General features: G+C 37.0%; 1 protein-coding gene across 23 annotated transcripts in view; it reads left to right on the forward strand.

The window, feature by feature from the left end:
• tspan18a (tetraspanin 18a) overlaps positions 1 to 18,890 on the forward strand; it is an 82,406-nt gene that overhangs the window by 26,537 nt on the left and 36,979 nt on the right. For 3 of the 23 annotated variants that reach the window (XM_068222218.2, XM_068222219.2, XM_068222220.2), the window contains exon 1: positions 3,002 to 6,147. In XM_068222218.2, the coding sequence (XP_068078319.2) occupies positions 6,040 to 6,147 (108 nt within the window). In that variant the 5' untranslated portion in view covers positions 3,002 to 6,039. 23 annotated transcript variants of the gene reach the window in all.

Genomic DNA, 18,890 nt, shown 5'->3' on the forward strand with positions numbered 1-18,890 from the left:
ATATAAAACTTTACCTCAATATTTTAAGATATTTATATGCTGGAAAATGAATCAGCTGAAGGTGGTCAATAGGATTCTGTGGCACATGCTAGCTTGTCATTGGTGCACTACTCTGTGATTAAGGTCTGGTCAATATTTACCATGCCTGCTTTATTATCTGGATAATCTTGACAACCTCATGACCACAAAATGTCCAGGTGGACCCTAATGAAGCAAGCTACCAGTGAACTCTACCTGACTTCAGCACATCTCCATTTACAACATATTCAGGCTCAAACTATTGTAGGATCATTAAGAAGTGTCATAATTATTCAGATCATAAACAATGAACATAATCATTTAGGAAAGTATCTAGACTGCAAGCTATATTGTTCTATGAAATAGCTAAGGTTTATAATATTTTGTTCATCGAATTGTCAGTTTAACCTACCATAAAACATCTGAGAATGTGATTCAAATTTGATTTCTTTTTGACTTCAAATAGGCATATTTATTAATTGCCTGTTCAATCACACCCATTGTGACAATGAAAACATTTTCAAAAATGTATTTAGATGAAAACCCATTATATGCTTAGCTTTAAAAGTCCCTAAAGTCTCACTTATGCTGAACCCCCGCCCTACGCATTGCTCTTCAGTATTCTTAATGTCTCTGCAATGTGTTGTCATTCACAACATTCCACAGTCACAAATCCTTGCTCCTAGAGTCTGACTGGCCATTTAAACTTAAGATAGATGTCAGGAAAAATCCCCTTTAAAGCAGCAAGAGACATTATCCCTTGATATCTATCTGATATCTTTTACTATTCATCCTCTAGCTTTTAGCTAAGACCGGGAAAGCCACTTAAAAGAAGCAGTCACACAGGGGAGGAGCTGATTGGCAGGTGAGGGGCTGAATTTCGAGGCAGCAGGATTAACAGTGTCTGAAAAAAAGAGGAGAAGAGAAGCTTGGCCAGGACCTGATTCCCCTTCAGTGATTAAACCGATTAAACGTATTTACTGGGTGGAGAAAAAGAGGGGCGTGAAGGGCTTGACATGTCAACACAAAGACTTTCCACCCTGCGTATATGCTATTTACGGCATAAAACCGATTTCACATATCTCCACCAGAAACAATGGCCCTATAAATCAGGCTCAGACAGTTTAAGTCAATTATACAACCTGTCAAGTGTTGAACGCTGTTGGATTTAGTTAGGCTTGTGGCTGGCAGTGGGCACAGAAGAGCAGAACAGCACCGCAGGCACAGCATTTGAGTGACAGTCTACATCAGTACACCTGTGATGACGGTTACTGTACAGAATATAATGTCTACTGTCTACTTCCTTTACTTTGTTTGCAAACACGGTAATGCTAGGTTTCAACTATAGATTATATAATTGCGGTTAAATGCCTAGGGTAGAATGTGGTATTACAGCAGAATGTTGTAACCCTGCTAGAATTAGTTCTGAAAACCTAACCTGTCTGTCTCTTGGTTAAAAGTCCTTGCATGTGTTGGATTTAGACACCCCCCACATCTGCAGCAAAGCTGAGGTTGTCATTTTCTCAGCCTCCTGTTGTTTTAATCCTGTGTAATTTTTTCTTCTGTGAAAGAAAGGTGATGGGTAGAATTAAAGCCATTATCGCCATTCACGTTCATTGGATCTGTCATTTATATTGCCCTGATTCCATTCGCCGGATGTACTGGCATTTGTACTCGGTTTCTGTTTGGAGTAATGACACATTTTGGTAGACCACTTGAATCTCAACAGCACCATCAAAAACTAAGGGTCGTGTTTTTATGTTAAACATGGAAAACTTTTCATGCATTTTCTTTGGTCATTTACATGGCAAGAGTGTTTTAGAAGTCTGAAAATGGTAACTTTTGAAAACATTTTTCGTACACTGCAATTTTGTAAAAAACAGTGATGCCATGCAGATGCATATTATATAGACAGACCACAAGACTGCCTCTGTCCTGCTGTATGTGGCACTGTCAATGTCTGACCTGGCCCTTTCAAAAGGTACACTTTTGTATGTAAAGAGATCCAGAATGGTACCTAAAGGCTCTATACCAGGGGTGTCAAACTCAATTCCTGGAGGGCCGAAGCCCTGCACAGTTTAGTTCCAACCCTGCTCCAACACACTTACCTGTAGGTTTCAAACAAGCCTGAAGGACTCAATTAGTTTGATCAGGTGTATTTAATTAGGGTTGGAACTAAACTGTGCAGAGCTGCGGCCCTTTTGGAACTGAGTTTGACACCTGTGCTCTATACTGTAGCTTACATTTTAGTACCTAAAAAGTACAAAAAGTATAATTTAAAAGGATGAGCCCCCAGTGATGGCTTTTGTACAGTGTTGTGTGTTTTTAATAGTTTTTATGAATGCTTGTGATGTTTTGAAAATGTTGTGAACTTCATGCCAAAGTTTTTCAAAGTTACAATTTTTAGCATACGGAGATGATAGAAACTCCACGCAGCTCCTGGACTTCTCTACATTGGAAATGAATGACTTCCGGTCTGTCACCTGTCGTTTGACATGTGCAGTGGAAAGGCAGCTTTAGACTTAGAAAACAATAAAAGACTGTTTGTTTCAATTGCAACTTTTTCTTTATTGTATTTACCTGTGCTTTTAAGTTTTAGTTTATTAGATTTTATGCAGATGCACTCTCCTACAAAAAAACATCCCAATCAATCTAAAGAAATAAATTCTTTCTAAATAGTTATCTGGTCACTTTATTAGGTACAACTGTTTGTTAACACTAATTTAAATTCAGCCAATCACATGGCAGCAACTCAATGGATTTAGGCATGTAGACATGGTCAAGATGATCTGCTGCAGTTCAAACTGAGCATCAGAATGGGGAAGAAAGGTAATTTAAGTGACTGAACATGGCATGGTTGTTTGTGCCAGACGGGTATTTCAGAAACTTTTTCACGCACAACCATCTCCCATAGGGTTTAAAGAGATCGGTCCAAAAAAGAGAAAATAAACACTCGTTACAACTGAGGTATCCAGAAGAGCATCTCTGAACACATAACACATCGAACCTTGAGGCGGATGGGCTACAGCAGCAGAAGACCACACCGGGTGCCACTCCTGTCAGCTAAGAACAGGAAACTGAGGCTACAATTCACACAGGCTCACCAAAACTGGACAATAGAAGATTGGAAAAACTTTGCCTGGTGTGATCAGTCTTAATTTCTGCTGCGACATTTAGATGATAGAGTCAGAATTTGGCATCAACAACATGAAAGCATGGATCCATCTTGCCTTGTATCAACGGTTCAGGTTGGTGATGGTGGTGTAATAGTGGGGGGGATTTTTTTCTTTTCTTTTGGTCCATTAGTGCAATTGAGCATTGTGTCAATGCCACAGCCTACCTGAGTATTGTTGCTGACTATGTCCATCCCTTTATGACCACAGTTTACCCATCTTCTGATGGCTACTTTATGAAGTCATAAAGCACAAATTATCTCAGACTGGTTTTTTGAACATGACATTAAGTTTACTGCACTGCACAATCCAGTTGAGTACATTTGGGATGTGGTGGAACGGGAGATTCGTATCATGGATGTGTAGCCGACAAATCTGCAGCAACTGTTTCATGTCAATATGGGCCAAAATCTCAGGAATATTTCAAGCACCTTGTTTAATTTATGCCACGAAGGATTAAGACAGAAGAGGTCCAGTCTGGTACTAGTAAGGTGTACCTAATAAAGTGGCCTGTGAGTGTATATTGCAGAAAAACTAGATATTGCAATGTTAGATTTTAAATTCTATTTTCCTTGTCTGCCTGTAAGATCTATAAAACATTCCAACAATCTTTTAAACAAAACTCTATCAAAGCGTTAGAGTTTAACTCGACAACTCTTCAGTTCATAATCATCTTTTTTAGTTTATCATATTTTTACTATGACATAATAGCAAGTCTGCAGGCAGTTGACTTCTCAATTCAGATTCAGGAATTCATTTGGAATTTAAAAAGCATTTTAAATCGCTCAACCCTGCATCATGCAACATGTCAGGGCATGTGCTTTCCCCACCAGGCCATGTCTCCAACAATAAAGAGTTCCTTTGTCCAGATCTCCACCTGTGAGCATTTGTGATGTTTCTTCCCCGCCACGATCAATGGCGACCCAGGAGATCCCAGATTTCTGCTTGTGAAGGCTGGGGCCATGGATTGAGGTCTCGTCTAGGCCCATCTGAAAGCCTTTTGAAGCATCCGTATATGTGGTTGAGAATGTGGGTAAAGCTCACAGGTGTTCATTTCTACTTTCTAATGCGAGTCAGGGACCTGCACCATGCAGCGCATCGGCTAATTAGGAGGCAAAGAGAAGCGAGAAATTTTTGTTTCTCAATGAGGCAGTTCTATCATTCCCTGCCGCATGTATATGTGTTGACTGGTGTCTTTGTGGGGAGTCATGATAAAATGTCCAGGGACACACAGTAGTCCCATCTGTTCCTGTTTTTCATCTGCAGTCACAGCCTTGCTGCTTTCTCTAAAGACTTAGGCTTCACACAGCAGGCAAATGTGGCCCAAAGTACAATTTTTTTGCCCATATGTGACTCAGATGTGTTTTTGACACGACATTGTGAAAACCACAAGCCGCATGGAATCTGATCTTTTTATTTCTGATTGTGCCATGGTATTCAATCCTATATGGATATGATGTTTTGCAATAGATCCTAAGTGTAAACAGTTATGTTGGAATTTATGCGACTTTTCTCATTTTTGATCGATATATATATATCAGAACTCTGCATTGCATGCATGCTCTTACCTTACTCCAGTATCTGCTCATTAACTCTTGATGAGATCACTACAGTGGTGTGGTCAATCTTGGCAGTTTTCTGGAGTAAAAGATCACGGTGGTGTGATTAGCTGCTAAATTCAAATCTGCTTTACCTCGAGCGCTGGCACTGAGCCAGAGAAAGCTGTGTCAGAACCTACGTTTTCATTTACCTATTTTTATGCACGTTTTGGACATGCGCGTAAAAAATGGTTGACGGAATTACAAGTTTGAGTATAAGTTTTGAAAATGCACATAAAAAACATGTACATAACTGAATAGGATAAACTTGAAGATGTGCATGAAATACATTAGAAAAACTTTTACCGAACAAATACCAGTATGCGCATGAAAAAAGTAATGTGATTTTGTTATAAGAGATCATGTAATGATATAAAAATGTTCAAATGGATGAACCAGCCATTTGAGCACATTGTAAAACATCTAAAATGTTGTTTTGGTCCGTCTAAAATACCTGATTCAGAAACAACCACTCCAGTATCAGTCTTATTATGTTAGTAATGCTTGTTTTAATAATAAATTAAACGTCCCCACATGTTTATTGTGCATTGGCATCAACTTCTGAGGCGCAAGTCATTTATTAAGTAAAGAAAATATTCAAACAGCTTCTCCTACTGCAGCAATTTCTGTTTTTACTGTTGATATTAGCACCAGTTATTCAGGAAGTGACGATTTTGTTCTCTTTGACTCCTTGGATGGAAACGCTGCTTTATTTGTTTTTTATGCAATATTCCAGTTTTGTGCATAAATTTAATTTGCATCATTGGATGGAAGCATTGATTTTCATAGATCACAAATTCTCATTGTTTTCAACCACACATTTATTTTAGGTTTCATACATTGACATAAACATCAGTACTAGCAAAGAAACTGTTTATAGTTCTTAAAATACACCATATCTTTCTGCGAGATCATTAGTTATAATTATATTAAACATAATCTAGCAACATGCTTAACATATTATGGGTATTCACATTTTGTGAACAATTAGAGAGTTTACACTGTGTGTAGTTGTTCTTTTGTGCATTGTGACCAGTAGTTCACTGATTAAACAAAAATCTATAACTAAAGCAAGAATTTAGAGACCACTTGAAAACTCATGTTTTTGTGTAAAACTGAATTATAATACTCCGTTTCAAGAGTTTACACTGAGCTATTGCTTGATACAATTTGCAGATTTGGCACACTCCCAGGAAAGAACCCTGAGCTTGGAGATACTTGAGCTCAGGGCTACCACCTGGTCGTGTATCATGACAGGGGGTCCGAGATATGGTAGGTCTCGAGAGCTCCCCATGGTAAAGAAGGTAAAAGGGGAGATGGGATGGATGAGGGCACTCTTCAAAACGAAGATAAGGAAGGTAGGATGAATGGGTTTATTTATTATACGCTAAAACTCATCTGACTGGTCTAGCAATGATATATGATTGGACTAGCAATGAAAACTGATGCGAGATCAGCTGCGATCAATCATATCACATACTCCTCTAGAAATTAGTTTATAAAACTTCATTAAATGATATAGTAGTCTGTGCACTCCTGTTATTTTGTTGGGAGATTTAAAATTAAAATGTGATAATTTAGAGGAGTTTTAGCGTAAGTATTGTTAGACAACACAATAGCAAAGTGTTTTGATCGCAGTGTTTAAAAAGCTAGGAAAGCAATATTTGGTGGAATTACCCAGATTAATTAGAACAACTGAAAATAAATCATTGTAGCAAAATGCTCAGAATTTTAATAGTATTAAATAAAAGATGTCAGTTTTCATCACTTTTGGCCAACACTCTACTTCTGCAGTACTCTCTTTTGTTTGTCAGACTTCTAAACCCAGATTTGCTGAACTAAAATTCTTGTTTTATTAAAAAAAGATAAAGGACCATTAGCTCCACATTCTGAAGTCAGCTACAATAGTGGCAGACGTCCTCGCCGGCTTCTGCAGCAAACTGAACAATGGCCAGGTGGTGCCAGAAAGCCTTCTGTCAAAAACACTTTGATAAAGCAGGAAATTTAGCATGTAATATCAAAGAGCTATGAATAATGTCCCTCTCTAATTGTTTTCTTCGACAGACCTTTTTCGGCATGCGCAAAAATTAATTTACAGTGAAATGAGTTTTGTATATCAATGTGCATCTCCCAAAGCTTAAAGTAATTAACTTGGAAGCCTCAAATCCCTAACACATGTGGGTCCATAGAGCTGGTTAGCAAACTGAGGATGGAAAAGGAAATTGTTGTCAGATAGATTTTTAATTTCTTTTTTTGCAATTGACAGTGAATCAGTGTGTTTTGGATGCTGTAGTGACTGTGGAGTGCTAGTGTACCAATGTGATTTATTTAGTGTGTTGTATGGTTGCACTAATAACTACAGTTCAAATATTCTTAAAAAGGTAATCTTATTAAATATATTATTACAGTTGACGGCGACGGGGAGGCGCAGTAGGTAGTGCTGTTGCCTCACAGCAAGAAGGTCGCTGGTTCGAGCTTCAGCTGGGTCAGATGGCGTTTCTGTGTGGAGTTTGCATGTTCTCCCTGCATTCGCGTTGGTTTCCTCCGGGTGCTCCGGTTTCCCCCATAAGTCCAAAGACATGTGCTATGGGTAGTGTATGGATGTTTCTCAGAGATGGGTTGCAGCTGGAAGGGCATCCACTGCGTAAAACATATGCTGGATAAGTTGGTGGTTCATTCCGCTCTGGCGACCCTGGATTAATAAAGGGCATTAAAGGACAAGTTAACTTTTAAATCACATTAAGACACTAGAATATGCCAAAAATTTTTCTGTTAACATAAAGGTTGAAGGGCGGCACGGTGGATCACTGGTTAGCACTTTTACAACAAGAAGGTCGCTGGTTTGAGTCCTGGCTGGGTCAGTTAGCATTTCTGTGCGGAGTTTGCATGTTCTCCCAGTCTTCGCAAGGGTTTCCTCCAGGTGCTCCAGCTCACACACAGTCAAAGACATGCGCTGTAGGTGAATTGAATAAACTAAATTGTTCATAGTGTGTGTGTGTGTGTGTGTGTGTAAATGAGTGTATGGGTGTTTCCCAGTTCGTTTTTTCTCTTGCTATTAAATGTGGTAATTGCTATTTTTATCATCAACCTCCAAGCTTCATGAAAACAGGAACAATTATTGTTTTACATAAGTGTGCTGCATATTTTTATTAAGTTTTTTGTTGTTGTTGTTTGGTAATTATTCTGAAAACAGGTGTAGTTTGATGATTGTAAAAAAATGTTGGCCATATGATAAAATGCATCTGCACTGTTCAATACTGAAGATTTGTTTTTTATTATGTTTAATATAGCTGTTAAAAATCTTTACTTCTTTGTATTGAAGTATAAAGACTGTGGGTGTCACAGTAGTGCAGTGGGTGGCTCGATCGCCTCACAGCAAGAAGGTCGCTGGGTCAGTTGGCATTTCTGTGTGGAGTTTGCATGTTCTCCTCATGTTTGCGTGGGTTTCCTCCAGGTGCTCCGGTTTCCCCGGACATGTGGTATAGCTGAATTAAAAAAACCTAAATTGTCTGTAGTGTAAATGTAAGAGTGTATGGGTGATTCTCAGTAATGGGTTGCGACTAGAAGGGCATCCACTGTGATATAGCACTGCAGATAAGTTGGCGTTTCATTCTACTTTGGCGACCCCTGTTCGATAATAAAATGAAAGAATGAATGAATAAAGACTGTGACTAAAAATACAATTACATTAAAAAGAGAAATTCATTATATTAAATTCTACAAGTGAATTTAAACATCACCAATATAAAGTGAAGTATGAAAAATGGATATTCGGTTTGAGATTCAAAAATAAAAAACATCTTGATCAGCTCGACCCTAACCAGACATTGACAAAAATGTAATCTTAGCTTTGATTATGTTTTTTTATTTTCCAAAATCAATTGGTGACACGGTGGCTTAGTAGTTAGCAGCACTGCTGCCTCATCGCAAATAGGTCGCTGGTTCGAGTCACGGCTGGGTCAGTTGGCATTTCTGTGTGGAGATTGCATGTTCTCCCCGTGTTGGTGTGGGTTTCCTCCTGGTGCTCCGGTTTCCCCCACAGTCAAGTGAATTGAACAAACTAAAGTGAATTGAACAAACTAAATTGGCTGTAGTGTATGAGTGTGAATGAATGCCTGTGGATGTTTCCCAGTACTGGGATGTAGCAGGAAGGGCATCCTCTGCGTGATGCGTGAGGTTTAAATAGAATGTTTTATTCTTTTTATTTGTATTTTTTTTAAATCAGGAGCTTTGTTCTTTATCATTATTCTTCATTACATATTAATTTTAATAGCATTATGAAAAAATGAGAAGCTGCTAGAGTAATTATTCACTTGATAAAGCATTTTGGGTTCACCTTACTTAATCACTTTAATTAATATAACTTTTTAGTTTTTTTTTTGTTTCAGCGGAATGAAAAATGCAGTTTCAATTTTGGTCTATAACGTTTTTTGCCTTATCAGGCATCCGTCATTTCCCCAAATCAACACCATCAGTCTCTCCACAATCCTCTGGCCTGTGGCTCAGTAATGCTCCCAGCCTCCATAATTGTCCAATTTTTTATAACCTAGCAATGTGAAAATGGCAGAACTCACAAGATTATTGCAGCATAAGCTCGCTTTTCGATCTCTCTATCTGCACTTAGTTTTTGCTTTTGCAGTTGCTACGTCCCAATTCACATATACTACGCCCAAAAAATATGTGCTTTATTGTGAAGGAAAAGTAAATAGCCTACTTTTGAGTGTGTAAAAGAAGGGGACATACATACTACTTTTTTCATTAACAGATTGTTATGTTGCTTAGTTACCTCCCCTGTAAATCTTCTCGACACATCATCCACATTTTTGTCATATTTAATTTCCTACCGTATTGGAGAAGCAGTAGCAGGTTCATCTTAAAATCATGAGTCTTTCATGCAGAGAAACCTCCTCAGGCCTTTGGATCATTCTGCATTCAGAAGTTAACGGCCAAACATATCTTGAAATAAGTTCACATTGCTCTTGCATATTAAATATACTAAGGAAAAAGTGATTTAAACAAGTTCCAGTTGACTAGATACCCTATTTGATTAACAGTCATTCAAACATTTTGACTGAATCCTCTACTTGACGGTTGGTCTCGCGCGTTCACCATGTTTGTAGTTTGTTTACACTTTTTACCCGAGTTTGTAGTTCTAATCAAAATTACATCCAACTTGCAATGCATTGTGGGCAATATTAATGGTTATGGTGTGGACGCTTTTGCTTCCACTGTATCTAATGTCATTAGAGTAGGCTGTTAGGTTGGGGTTAAATAATGTCTATTGACGCTTCTACATTAAAATAGTAAACCATCTGGGAACCTTCAGCATACTTTCAACATATTTTTTGACATATTTTCATCATAGGCTACTATGATTTGGGACATACTAATTTTTATTTTCTAATACTATTTAGGACGGATAGTATGCGAATTGGGAACGCTGCTACAGTGCTATTCAATATGCACAGCCTTCTTGTTTATCTCTGCATGAAAACAAAATCGCCTTTAATTCCAAATTGGCACCCGTTGGGATCTAAAGTGATATTATAATAAAAAATAACACATCCAAACTCCATATGCTTAAAATAAGAGCAGAAAAGGGGGGATTAAGGGAGAGAAACTGCTCTCCACAATTCATTAAACACACTGCTTTACCGCTGTTCACTGTGTCCTACTGTGCTCTAATAGAAACCGAGCTTCATGTTGGTGAAGAGAAACTCTTTGTAATAATCTGGAGGGCCAGATGGCTTGATTGTGAGGTAACTTGGCCCAAACACAAGCCACATTATGCACCGGTCCTTCATGAATCCTGCAGAAATTGGAGCATAGGTGCAATGACCTTATCATTTCAGTCATAGCTCTGCGTTTGTGAATGTGATGATGTTTATTGATTCTTATGGTGGCTGCGGCCATGAATTGTGAACCTAATCTGATGTTTTGAATTTGCCATTATGAAGTGATGTGAACTCTCTCCCAGAGTCCATTTATTAGGTAGACGCTTTTTGCTTTGAGGCTTTGCAAAGTGAAATCAGAGCCATTGCTTTTGACCAGTGCTGTAATAAATCACACCGACTCCCTTAGGACGTTCGGACATCTCAGACAGTGAAACATGGGGTAAAAATGTGGCAATGCAGTAAATAAGCCAAAGAATCTGGTAAGGTAATGCCTCTTTGTCTTTTTTTAGGTATCTCATGGCTACTATTTTAATCTTTCATCCTGGTGTCAATTTCAATGCAGTATGAAAATGAATGAGTTGGTAGATGAGCAATTTTATTTATTTTTCTCCTTCAGTGCTGTTCTGCAACCTGTCACTATTTCATGCTTATTCACTTGTGATATGAATGTAATATGTGTGTAAATATCTACAATGTCAGTAGGGCTGCACAATATATCGTTTCAGCATCAATATCGCAATGTGTGCATGCGCATTAGTCACATTGCAAAGATATGCAATGTCCTGTCTGAATTATAATGGACCAGGAGCTGCAGAATTGTGTTTAATGCTGTATTTATATTGAATTTGTATGATTTATGAAAAAAAAATTCATACTTAGAATTTTTTGTCTTTTTACATTTCAAAGTGAAAACAAAATTATTCCGCTTTCCTTAAAACAAGCAAAAATCTCCTAATTTTCACTTATTTCTTTTGACAGTGAAAACTAGTATTTTTGCTTGGTCTAAGAATTTGTTGGATGTTTGGACCAGAAACAAGAAAAAACAGGAAAAGTAAGAAAAGCATTTTTTTTGCATTGTGATTATTCGATTTATAACCGAATGCAGTTAGACTCCCTTGTAAACCTTCAAATAGAGCTATCTAAAACATCATCTGAAACTGTATTCATATCCTAATATTTATTTACTGCAGAAAAATAAAATATCGCAATATCAGATTTTTCCAATATCGTGCAGCCCAAGAATGTCTTTGTTATTTTGATAATACTGTATTTAACTTTTTAAATTTAAATTTACTCATACTCTAATAAGACTATGACACTCATGCTTGATTTTATGCATTCTTTAAGTTCTTTTTTAATCCATTAATCTGAATAATTTACTTCTGACGTGCAGAACATGTGGAATAATATCAGGCCTAAGGAAGTCTATGATATCTGGACATTATTAAGTGGTATTTACTAAGAACACAAAATGTACTATAACTAATATGAATGTATTCAAAACAAGGAGATGACAGCAATGCATTTGTTGTGAGAATTTCTTGAGGGAACAAAATAAAGAGAACACTTTTATATTTGAGGGTCCATTTGAGTATTAGTATACTGTCTGCTCAATATCTGTTGATTTTGCTGCTAAACAGACATTTAACTGACTATAAGAAACTTTGCAAGTACATGTCAACTTACACTAACCCTAACTCCAACCTAACAGCCTACTTATAATCTAATGACATTAGATGCAATGTAACTTAAATTCAACAAATGGACCATCAAAATAAAGAGTGACCTATAATAAACAATAAAATCTGGCGTTTTCTGATATGGAATAAATTGAAAGAAATAATTGACGTATTTATCTGAAACTCTGACATTACAGCTAATTAAATCACATACTTTATGTTCAATGATCATACTGTGATTGTTATTCAGCTGTAATTAATTAATATTAGATTAATTGTGAAGCCTTTACACATCTGTTTAACTGTTTGTAACACAAATGTCAAATCAGCCATGGGTTACAGAGAATGGCCTGAAAAACAGAAAATATTCAGTGGCAGTGGCAGTTTTGTGTTGGGATGCATTGACAATGAAATTCAGGTCAGCGAAAATCTTGGATGTACAGTACTATGATGAAAACCAGGAACAGTAGTAATAGTTCTGGTTTTATTCACTCAATAACTCAGATTATACTGCTTTCAAAAAAACTTGACTTGATAATAGCTTAATTTTTAACTAGAAGCACAGCATAACCTTTTTTTAGCCTTGTATTTTTGGCTACAGTATTTCTCTTTCGGCTGAAAATGCCATTTTGTAACGATAATTTTCAGAGCCAGAAAATTCTGTGCATTCCTAGTTTTGTATGTTGTTAGTGCCAGAGGAGGATAACCAGAGTGGTTTGAGCCTATAGAAAGGCAATAAACACACCTCATCTTTATTAAAAGGAGACGAGCAGCAAATCCAGTGTTCACCATTTCCAGATGAGAAAAGCTCCTTGGACACGTATTTCTGTCGCATGCACTGTCATCCACACGTGAGTCCAGCTTCGCTCTCATAGGGGGAAAATGAAAACAAAACATTCACTGCAGCAAATTATAAAAGCAACACTGACGACCCATATCTCCAAACAATTCTTGTTCTCCCGCTTGACAACACAACGTGTCGTCTCTCTGCCGTCTGAACACTTTAACAGGTAAAAACAGTCTTCGAAGCTATCATGCTTATTAATGAAGTTGCACCGCATACCCAACAGAGCGCGCTGATCAGTTTGAACCAAGTCTTACACATGAATGAATGCAGCACATTCAGAGACGTCACAAGGTACTCTCAGGTACAGACGTCCAGTCTACATGCTGGAATACACGCTAAGATCTCATGGCCGTGACGCAGCTTAAAAAATTAATTTCAAACTGAAGGTACGAATTTGCTCGAAATAACGCAAAAACAACCAATTTTCACTTTTTAGTGAAATATATGTGTCCTAATGGTGTTTTTAGCAGTGTGAGACACATATATGACTGTCAACAGCTCAAAAAATGTGTTTTGGTGTTTCATTACCCTTTAAACACTTAAGCAGAAGACCACACTACCACATCTGTCGACCAAGAGCAGCAAACTGAGGCTATAGTTTATGCAAAAATTGGACAACAGAAGAAAAAAATGTTGTCTTGTATGATGAGACTTGATTTCTGCTGAGGCATTTGATTGTAGGGTCATAATTTGGTGCAACATGTTTATAGTTGTTGTTGGTGTAATAGTGTGTGGAGGTGTTTCTTCACACACTTTGGGACTCCTAGCAGCAATTGTGCATTATTAATACAACATACCTCAGTTTTGTTGCTGACATGAGAATCACTTTATAACCACAGCATTGCCATCTTGTGATGGTTATGTCCAGCAGAATAATGTCCCACGTCACAAAGCTCAAATCGTCTCAGACTGGTTTCTTTAACAGCACAATGTGTTCCATCACTTCTGTCAATTGGAGGAGTTTTGGCTTGCCACTGCCTTCTCTAGCTTGATTGGTTGGGCTCCTTTTCAGAATCAAATCTAAACCATCAATAGTTAAAATAGTCATTCATTCATTCATTCATTTTCTATTGGATTAGTCCCTGATTTAATAGGGGTCGCTACAGTGGAGTAAACCAATGGTTTAAAATAGTTTGAATGTAAAAGTCCAACCTCGTACAATCTAGGTGTACCTAATAAAGTGGCTGGTTAGGGTATTTTGACAGAATTCAGTCTCACCATGAATGCGCTGGTCAAAAGATGTCGGTACATTTTCTCTTTCGAAGTCTTTGTATATTGACATAAATTGAGTTCAACAGCTGGCCTACGAGTCAACTTCCCTATAGGGAAAGACCCTGGTGCTTTGAATGAATGGTCCATCCCTGGATATTTCTAAGTATCATTTATAATAGCTCACCACCCACACTGACTGAACCTCTGCAGTATAATGTGACTTCATACAGAAGGAATTGCCGAGTAGGTCATTGTTATTGAAATACCCAAGAGCTAGTGCGTAGTGCAGATCAGTGGACAAATTGGCTGTAAATGTGCTACATTTAGTAAATTTTAAGAGCATTGTGGGAGTGTTATGTCTGAAGGAATGAAGAGAAGAACTAAACGTGTGTTAAGTTCTCACAGTGCCTACGTAAATGAGAGTTTGTGTGATGAGGTTAGAAAGTACCCTCACATGTACAACTCTAGCATGAAAGAATACAACAATGTTTATGTGGGTTACACAGTAACTCGCTGTCAGAGATTGCAGATGTATGGACTCCTGCAAGAGTTCATTACTAGTTATTATTATTCTTATTATTAGTAAATTAAGTAAACTAGTTTAATTAAAATTGATTAAACATTGAAAGGGTGTGCATTTGACTGTTCATGTCAAAGTATATACCACACACATTCTACACTGTAAAAAATGATTGTGCCAATTAGACTTAAAAAAGAAAGAGTCACCTGAACTCATATACACTCACTGGCCACTTTATTAGGTACACCTTACTAGTACCTGATTGGACCCCCTTTTGCCTTCTAAACTGCTTTAATCTATTGTGGCATAGATTCAACAAGGTACTGGAAATATTTCTCCGAGATTTTGGTCCATATTGACATGAGAGCATCATGCAGTTGCTGCAGATTTGTTGGCTGCACATCCATGATGCAAATCTCCTTTTCCACCACATCTCAAAAGTGCTTTATTGGATTGAGCTCTGGTGACTGTGGAGGCCATTTGAGTACAGTGAACTCATTGTCATGTTCAAGAAACTAAGATATATTACTGGGGCCCACAGCTTTGCACAGTTCAGCTTTAAGCCTAATTTAACATACCTGATCAACCTAATTGACGTCCTTCAGGCTTGTTAGAAATCTACAGGTACGTGCAACATATAGCAACATAAAGCATCAGAGTAGATGGAACAGTAATTGGTGAACATTAATTTACCATTTATTGACAGTAGTTACTACATGTAATGGGTCAATCAAGTAAGTTACTATAAATTATTCTTTGCACTACACAATTTTTATATATAAATCCTACATGTTTACAGTAAAATACTGTTTCCTTTTCGTACAGCAAAACACTGGCAATTTTAGAGTTATTTACCGCGTAATCTACAGCAAGGGTTAACAGTGGAGTTAACTTTACTGCTTCAAACATTCATTCATCCATTTTCCCAGTACTGGGGAACATCCATACACACTCTTTCACACATATACACTACGGCCAGTTTAGTTTATTCAATTCACCTATAACGCACCCGGAAGAAAACCCACGTGAACACGGTGAGAACATGCAAACTTCACACAGAAATGCCAACTGACCCAGCCGGGACTTGAACCAGCGGCATTCTTGCTGTGAGGCGGCAGTGGTAAGCACTGAGCAACCGTGTTGCCTGCTTGAAACATCTGAGCTTTAAAAAGTACAAATATGTGCAAATAAATAAATAAATTAAATAAACACACTTTAAAATTATATTTGTATGTGTTTTGTAAACATGTAAAAATTGTTTAAGCAGGTTGACAATTTGGGCAGGTTTGGGATGACTTTGAATGTTTTAAACATGCATTTTTTTTTTTGTTTAATATTTAACAAAACCCATGTGTGCGTACCTACTCATTTTTAATTTTTGGCCATATTGGGAGGGTTTTAAACAGTTTGGGCTGTAAACATTCAAGTGCATTTTAGTGAATTTAACTTAATATTTTAAGGCAGCACGAAAACTTTTTTTATGTTGAAACAACAAGAACGTTTTTACAGTGTAGATTTGGCTTGAAGAATAATATCAAAAGGTGTTTAAACACCAGCAAATGATAGCATAAAAAGATATTACTTTTTCTTTCTACAACAAAAGTGGACAAATGATCCATGGTCTGGTTCTGTGTCCTGTCAGTGAGCTTCGGTTGATTATGGGACCTCAAGTACTGCAGAATAACTTTGTGCTCAGTTAGTGGATAGATATGGGTCATGACTGATTCCCTTTTCCCCTGCCATACTGGACCAGACTCCAGAGACTGAGAGCAGCCAGACTCCCTCAGTGCTGTTGCCATGTTCTTTGAAGGTACGGCACATAATTGTGTCCTTGGGGTATAGAGTCTGGCCTTCAGTGCTCCCTGTTAAAGCCTAAGACTTTCTCTGATACCTGTCATCTGAAACAGCAGAAACAAAGCTTTCCCAGAGCCTGTTCTGAATTGTACCTTATAGTGTTCAGAGGGAAGTAGTGTGGTGCAGTTGGGTTATTAGGACTTTTTTTTTCAACTTTTCTCACCTATTTCTCTTTTTTACTCTGAAGTTGATCTGACCAAGGACAAATTGTTCCCAGGAAAGCGGTAGCAAGACCTTACTTAAATGGTAAATATTTAGGCTTGCTTTAAAGTGCAGACTCTAGTTTAAAAAAGTGTTTGAGTGCATCAGATGACATTGAATGACATTCCAAGCACTCATCATATGATGTGTAGGCAAGGATGAACAAAAATACATTGAAATGTATTTTAAAATAAAATGCCAAATACCTCCATTTTAAGTGTATCAAAATAAACTACAAAATGCAGCAGCAACCAAATATATAAAAATAAAACAGTGTATTTTTGTATTTTGAAAATACTACAAAATACTTTTACAAGAGAGCATGAGTTTTTTGCAAACCTTCCAAATCCCTTCTTTGCACCACATTCACCTCTACTGTACATGAGGAGGTATTCATAAAAATGTAACTTGTGTTTGTCTTTGATTTTTGTAGAGTTTGTACAAATTTCACACAGAAAGTCCTGCCTTAAAGATTAATCACTGTAAAACCATTAAATGCAGATAATGAGTTGGAATATAGTACTATCTCTCTCTATATCTCTTTTTTTTGTGAATATTACCACCATCTCTAAACAGTCTTATATTATAAAAGAGTGATATATGTAAAGTTTATTCAAAATTTTGTTCACATAATTTGTTTAATAAATTTAGTTTTTTTTGTTGTTGTTTTTTTTTTGCAATTAAAATATTCAAGTCTCTGAATTTCGTGATTTTCTGAAATCTACTAAAATCTCCAGTTTTAGTCATTTCCATAAATCATGTTTTTTTTTTGCCATTGTACACTTTAATACACAATATAAAACATGATGTCTGTTTTTACTGTCTTATCCTGAGTTGAAAGTTTTTGACCAGTATGTAGACTGGAGAATTAGTAAATATTTTTGTCTCATACTGATTAACTATGTCTAAGTTTGTAATTAAAAACAAATAAAGAGCACCTGCAGATGACTTGCTCCCGAATCTACCCATGCTATATATCTGTTACTTTCTTTTATATGTGATGCATATTTTTTTATCAATACTCCAAGCATTGATTACTTTTATTAATATTAACCTATTCTCTAATCAGATCTCAAGCCTTGGAAATTAATTGAGAAAACACCACTATTAAAGGCCAGATTTTTATGATGTCATCATCATGTAGACTTCTTAAGTATTTTACAGTATTTTAAAAATACTAAAATACAAGACACTAAAGCATTTTGATACAAAATATTAACCCATTTTCATAAACCCTATCAAATACAAAGTACAAAATACTATTTTGTATTTAAAATACATATTTGAAAAACATCTACTATCATAAATACTGCCTATCCCTGTGTGTTGGGTGCTGGTATTTTCCTCTATAGATGTGATGATAACAACAGCACTTGGTGAAAATGTGAAATATTAGAGGTGTTAGTTGACCTTGAGTGCTGTTGTTTTTGTAATCTAAATGCATCCAAATGTTGTGGTTCAAATAAATCCTAATTAAAATATGAATATTAATGAAATACTTGAATGGAATTGACAAGGCAACATGCTAGCCTGAATTGTCTAGTGCTGAAATCGAAAACTGGAATAAAAAATATCAATACTATACAGATACATATAAAATGCTCAATATGAAATTACTAAAAAATGAAAAATTAAATGGAAATTAATGGAGTGTAATAAAATATGATTCAAAATAGGGCAGCATGGTGGCTTAGTGGTTTGAGTCCCGGCTGGGCCAGGTGGCATTTTTGTGTTCTCCCCTTGTTTGCGTAGGTTTCCTCTGGGTGCTCCAGTCCCCACAGTCCAAAGACATGCGCTATAGGTGAAACAAAAATTGGCTGTAGTGTATAAACGGGTGTGTGAATGCAGGAGTGTATACTGTAGGTGTTTCCCAGTACTGGGTCGTGGCTGAAAAGTAAAACATATGCTGGAATAGTTGGTGGTTGGTGGAGCCCTGATAAATAAGGGACTAAGCCAATAGTCTTAAACTCAAATAGTCTCTAGTAGTCTTGAACACCTTGATTAGTGTGATCAGCTGTGTTTGATGAGGGTTAGAGTAAAACTGTGCAGAGCTGCGGCTCTCCAGGAATCAAGTTTGAGACCTATAGATTAAGTCAAAGGAAAATTAATAAAA

The sequence above is a fragment of the Danio rerio genome, chromosome 7, assembly GCF_049306965.1.
Source record: "Danio rerio strain Tuebingen ecotype United States chromosome 7, GRCz12tu, whole genome shotgun sequence".
NCBI lineage: Eukaryota > Metazoa > Chordata > Actinopteri > Cypriniformes > Danionidae > Danio > Danio rerio.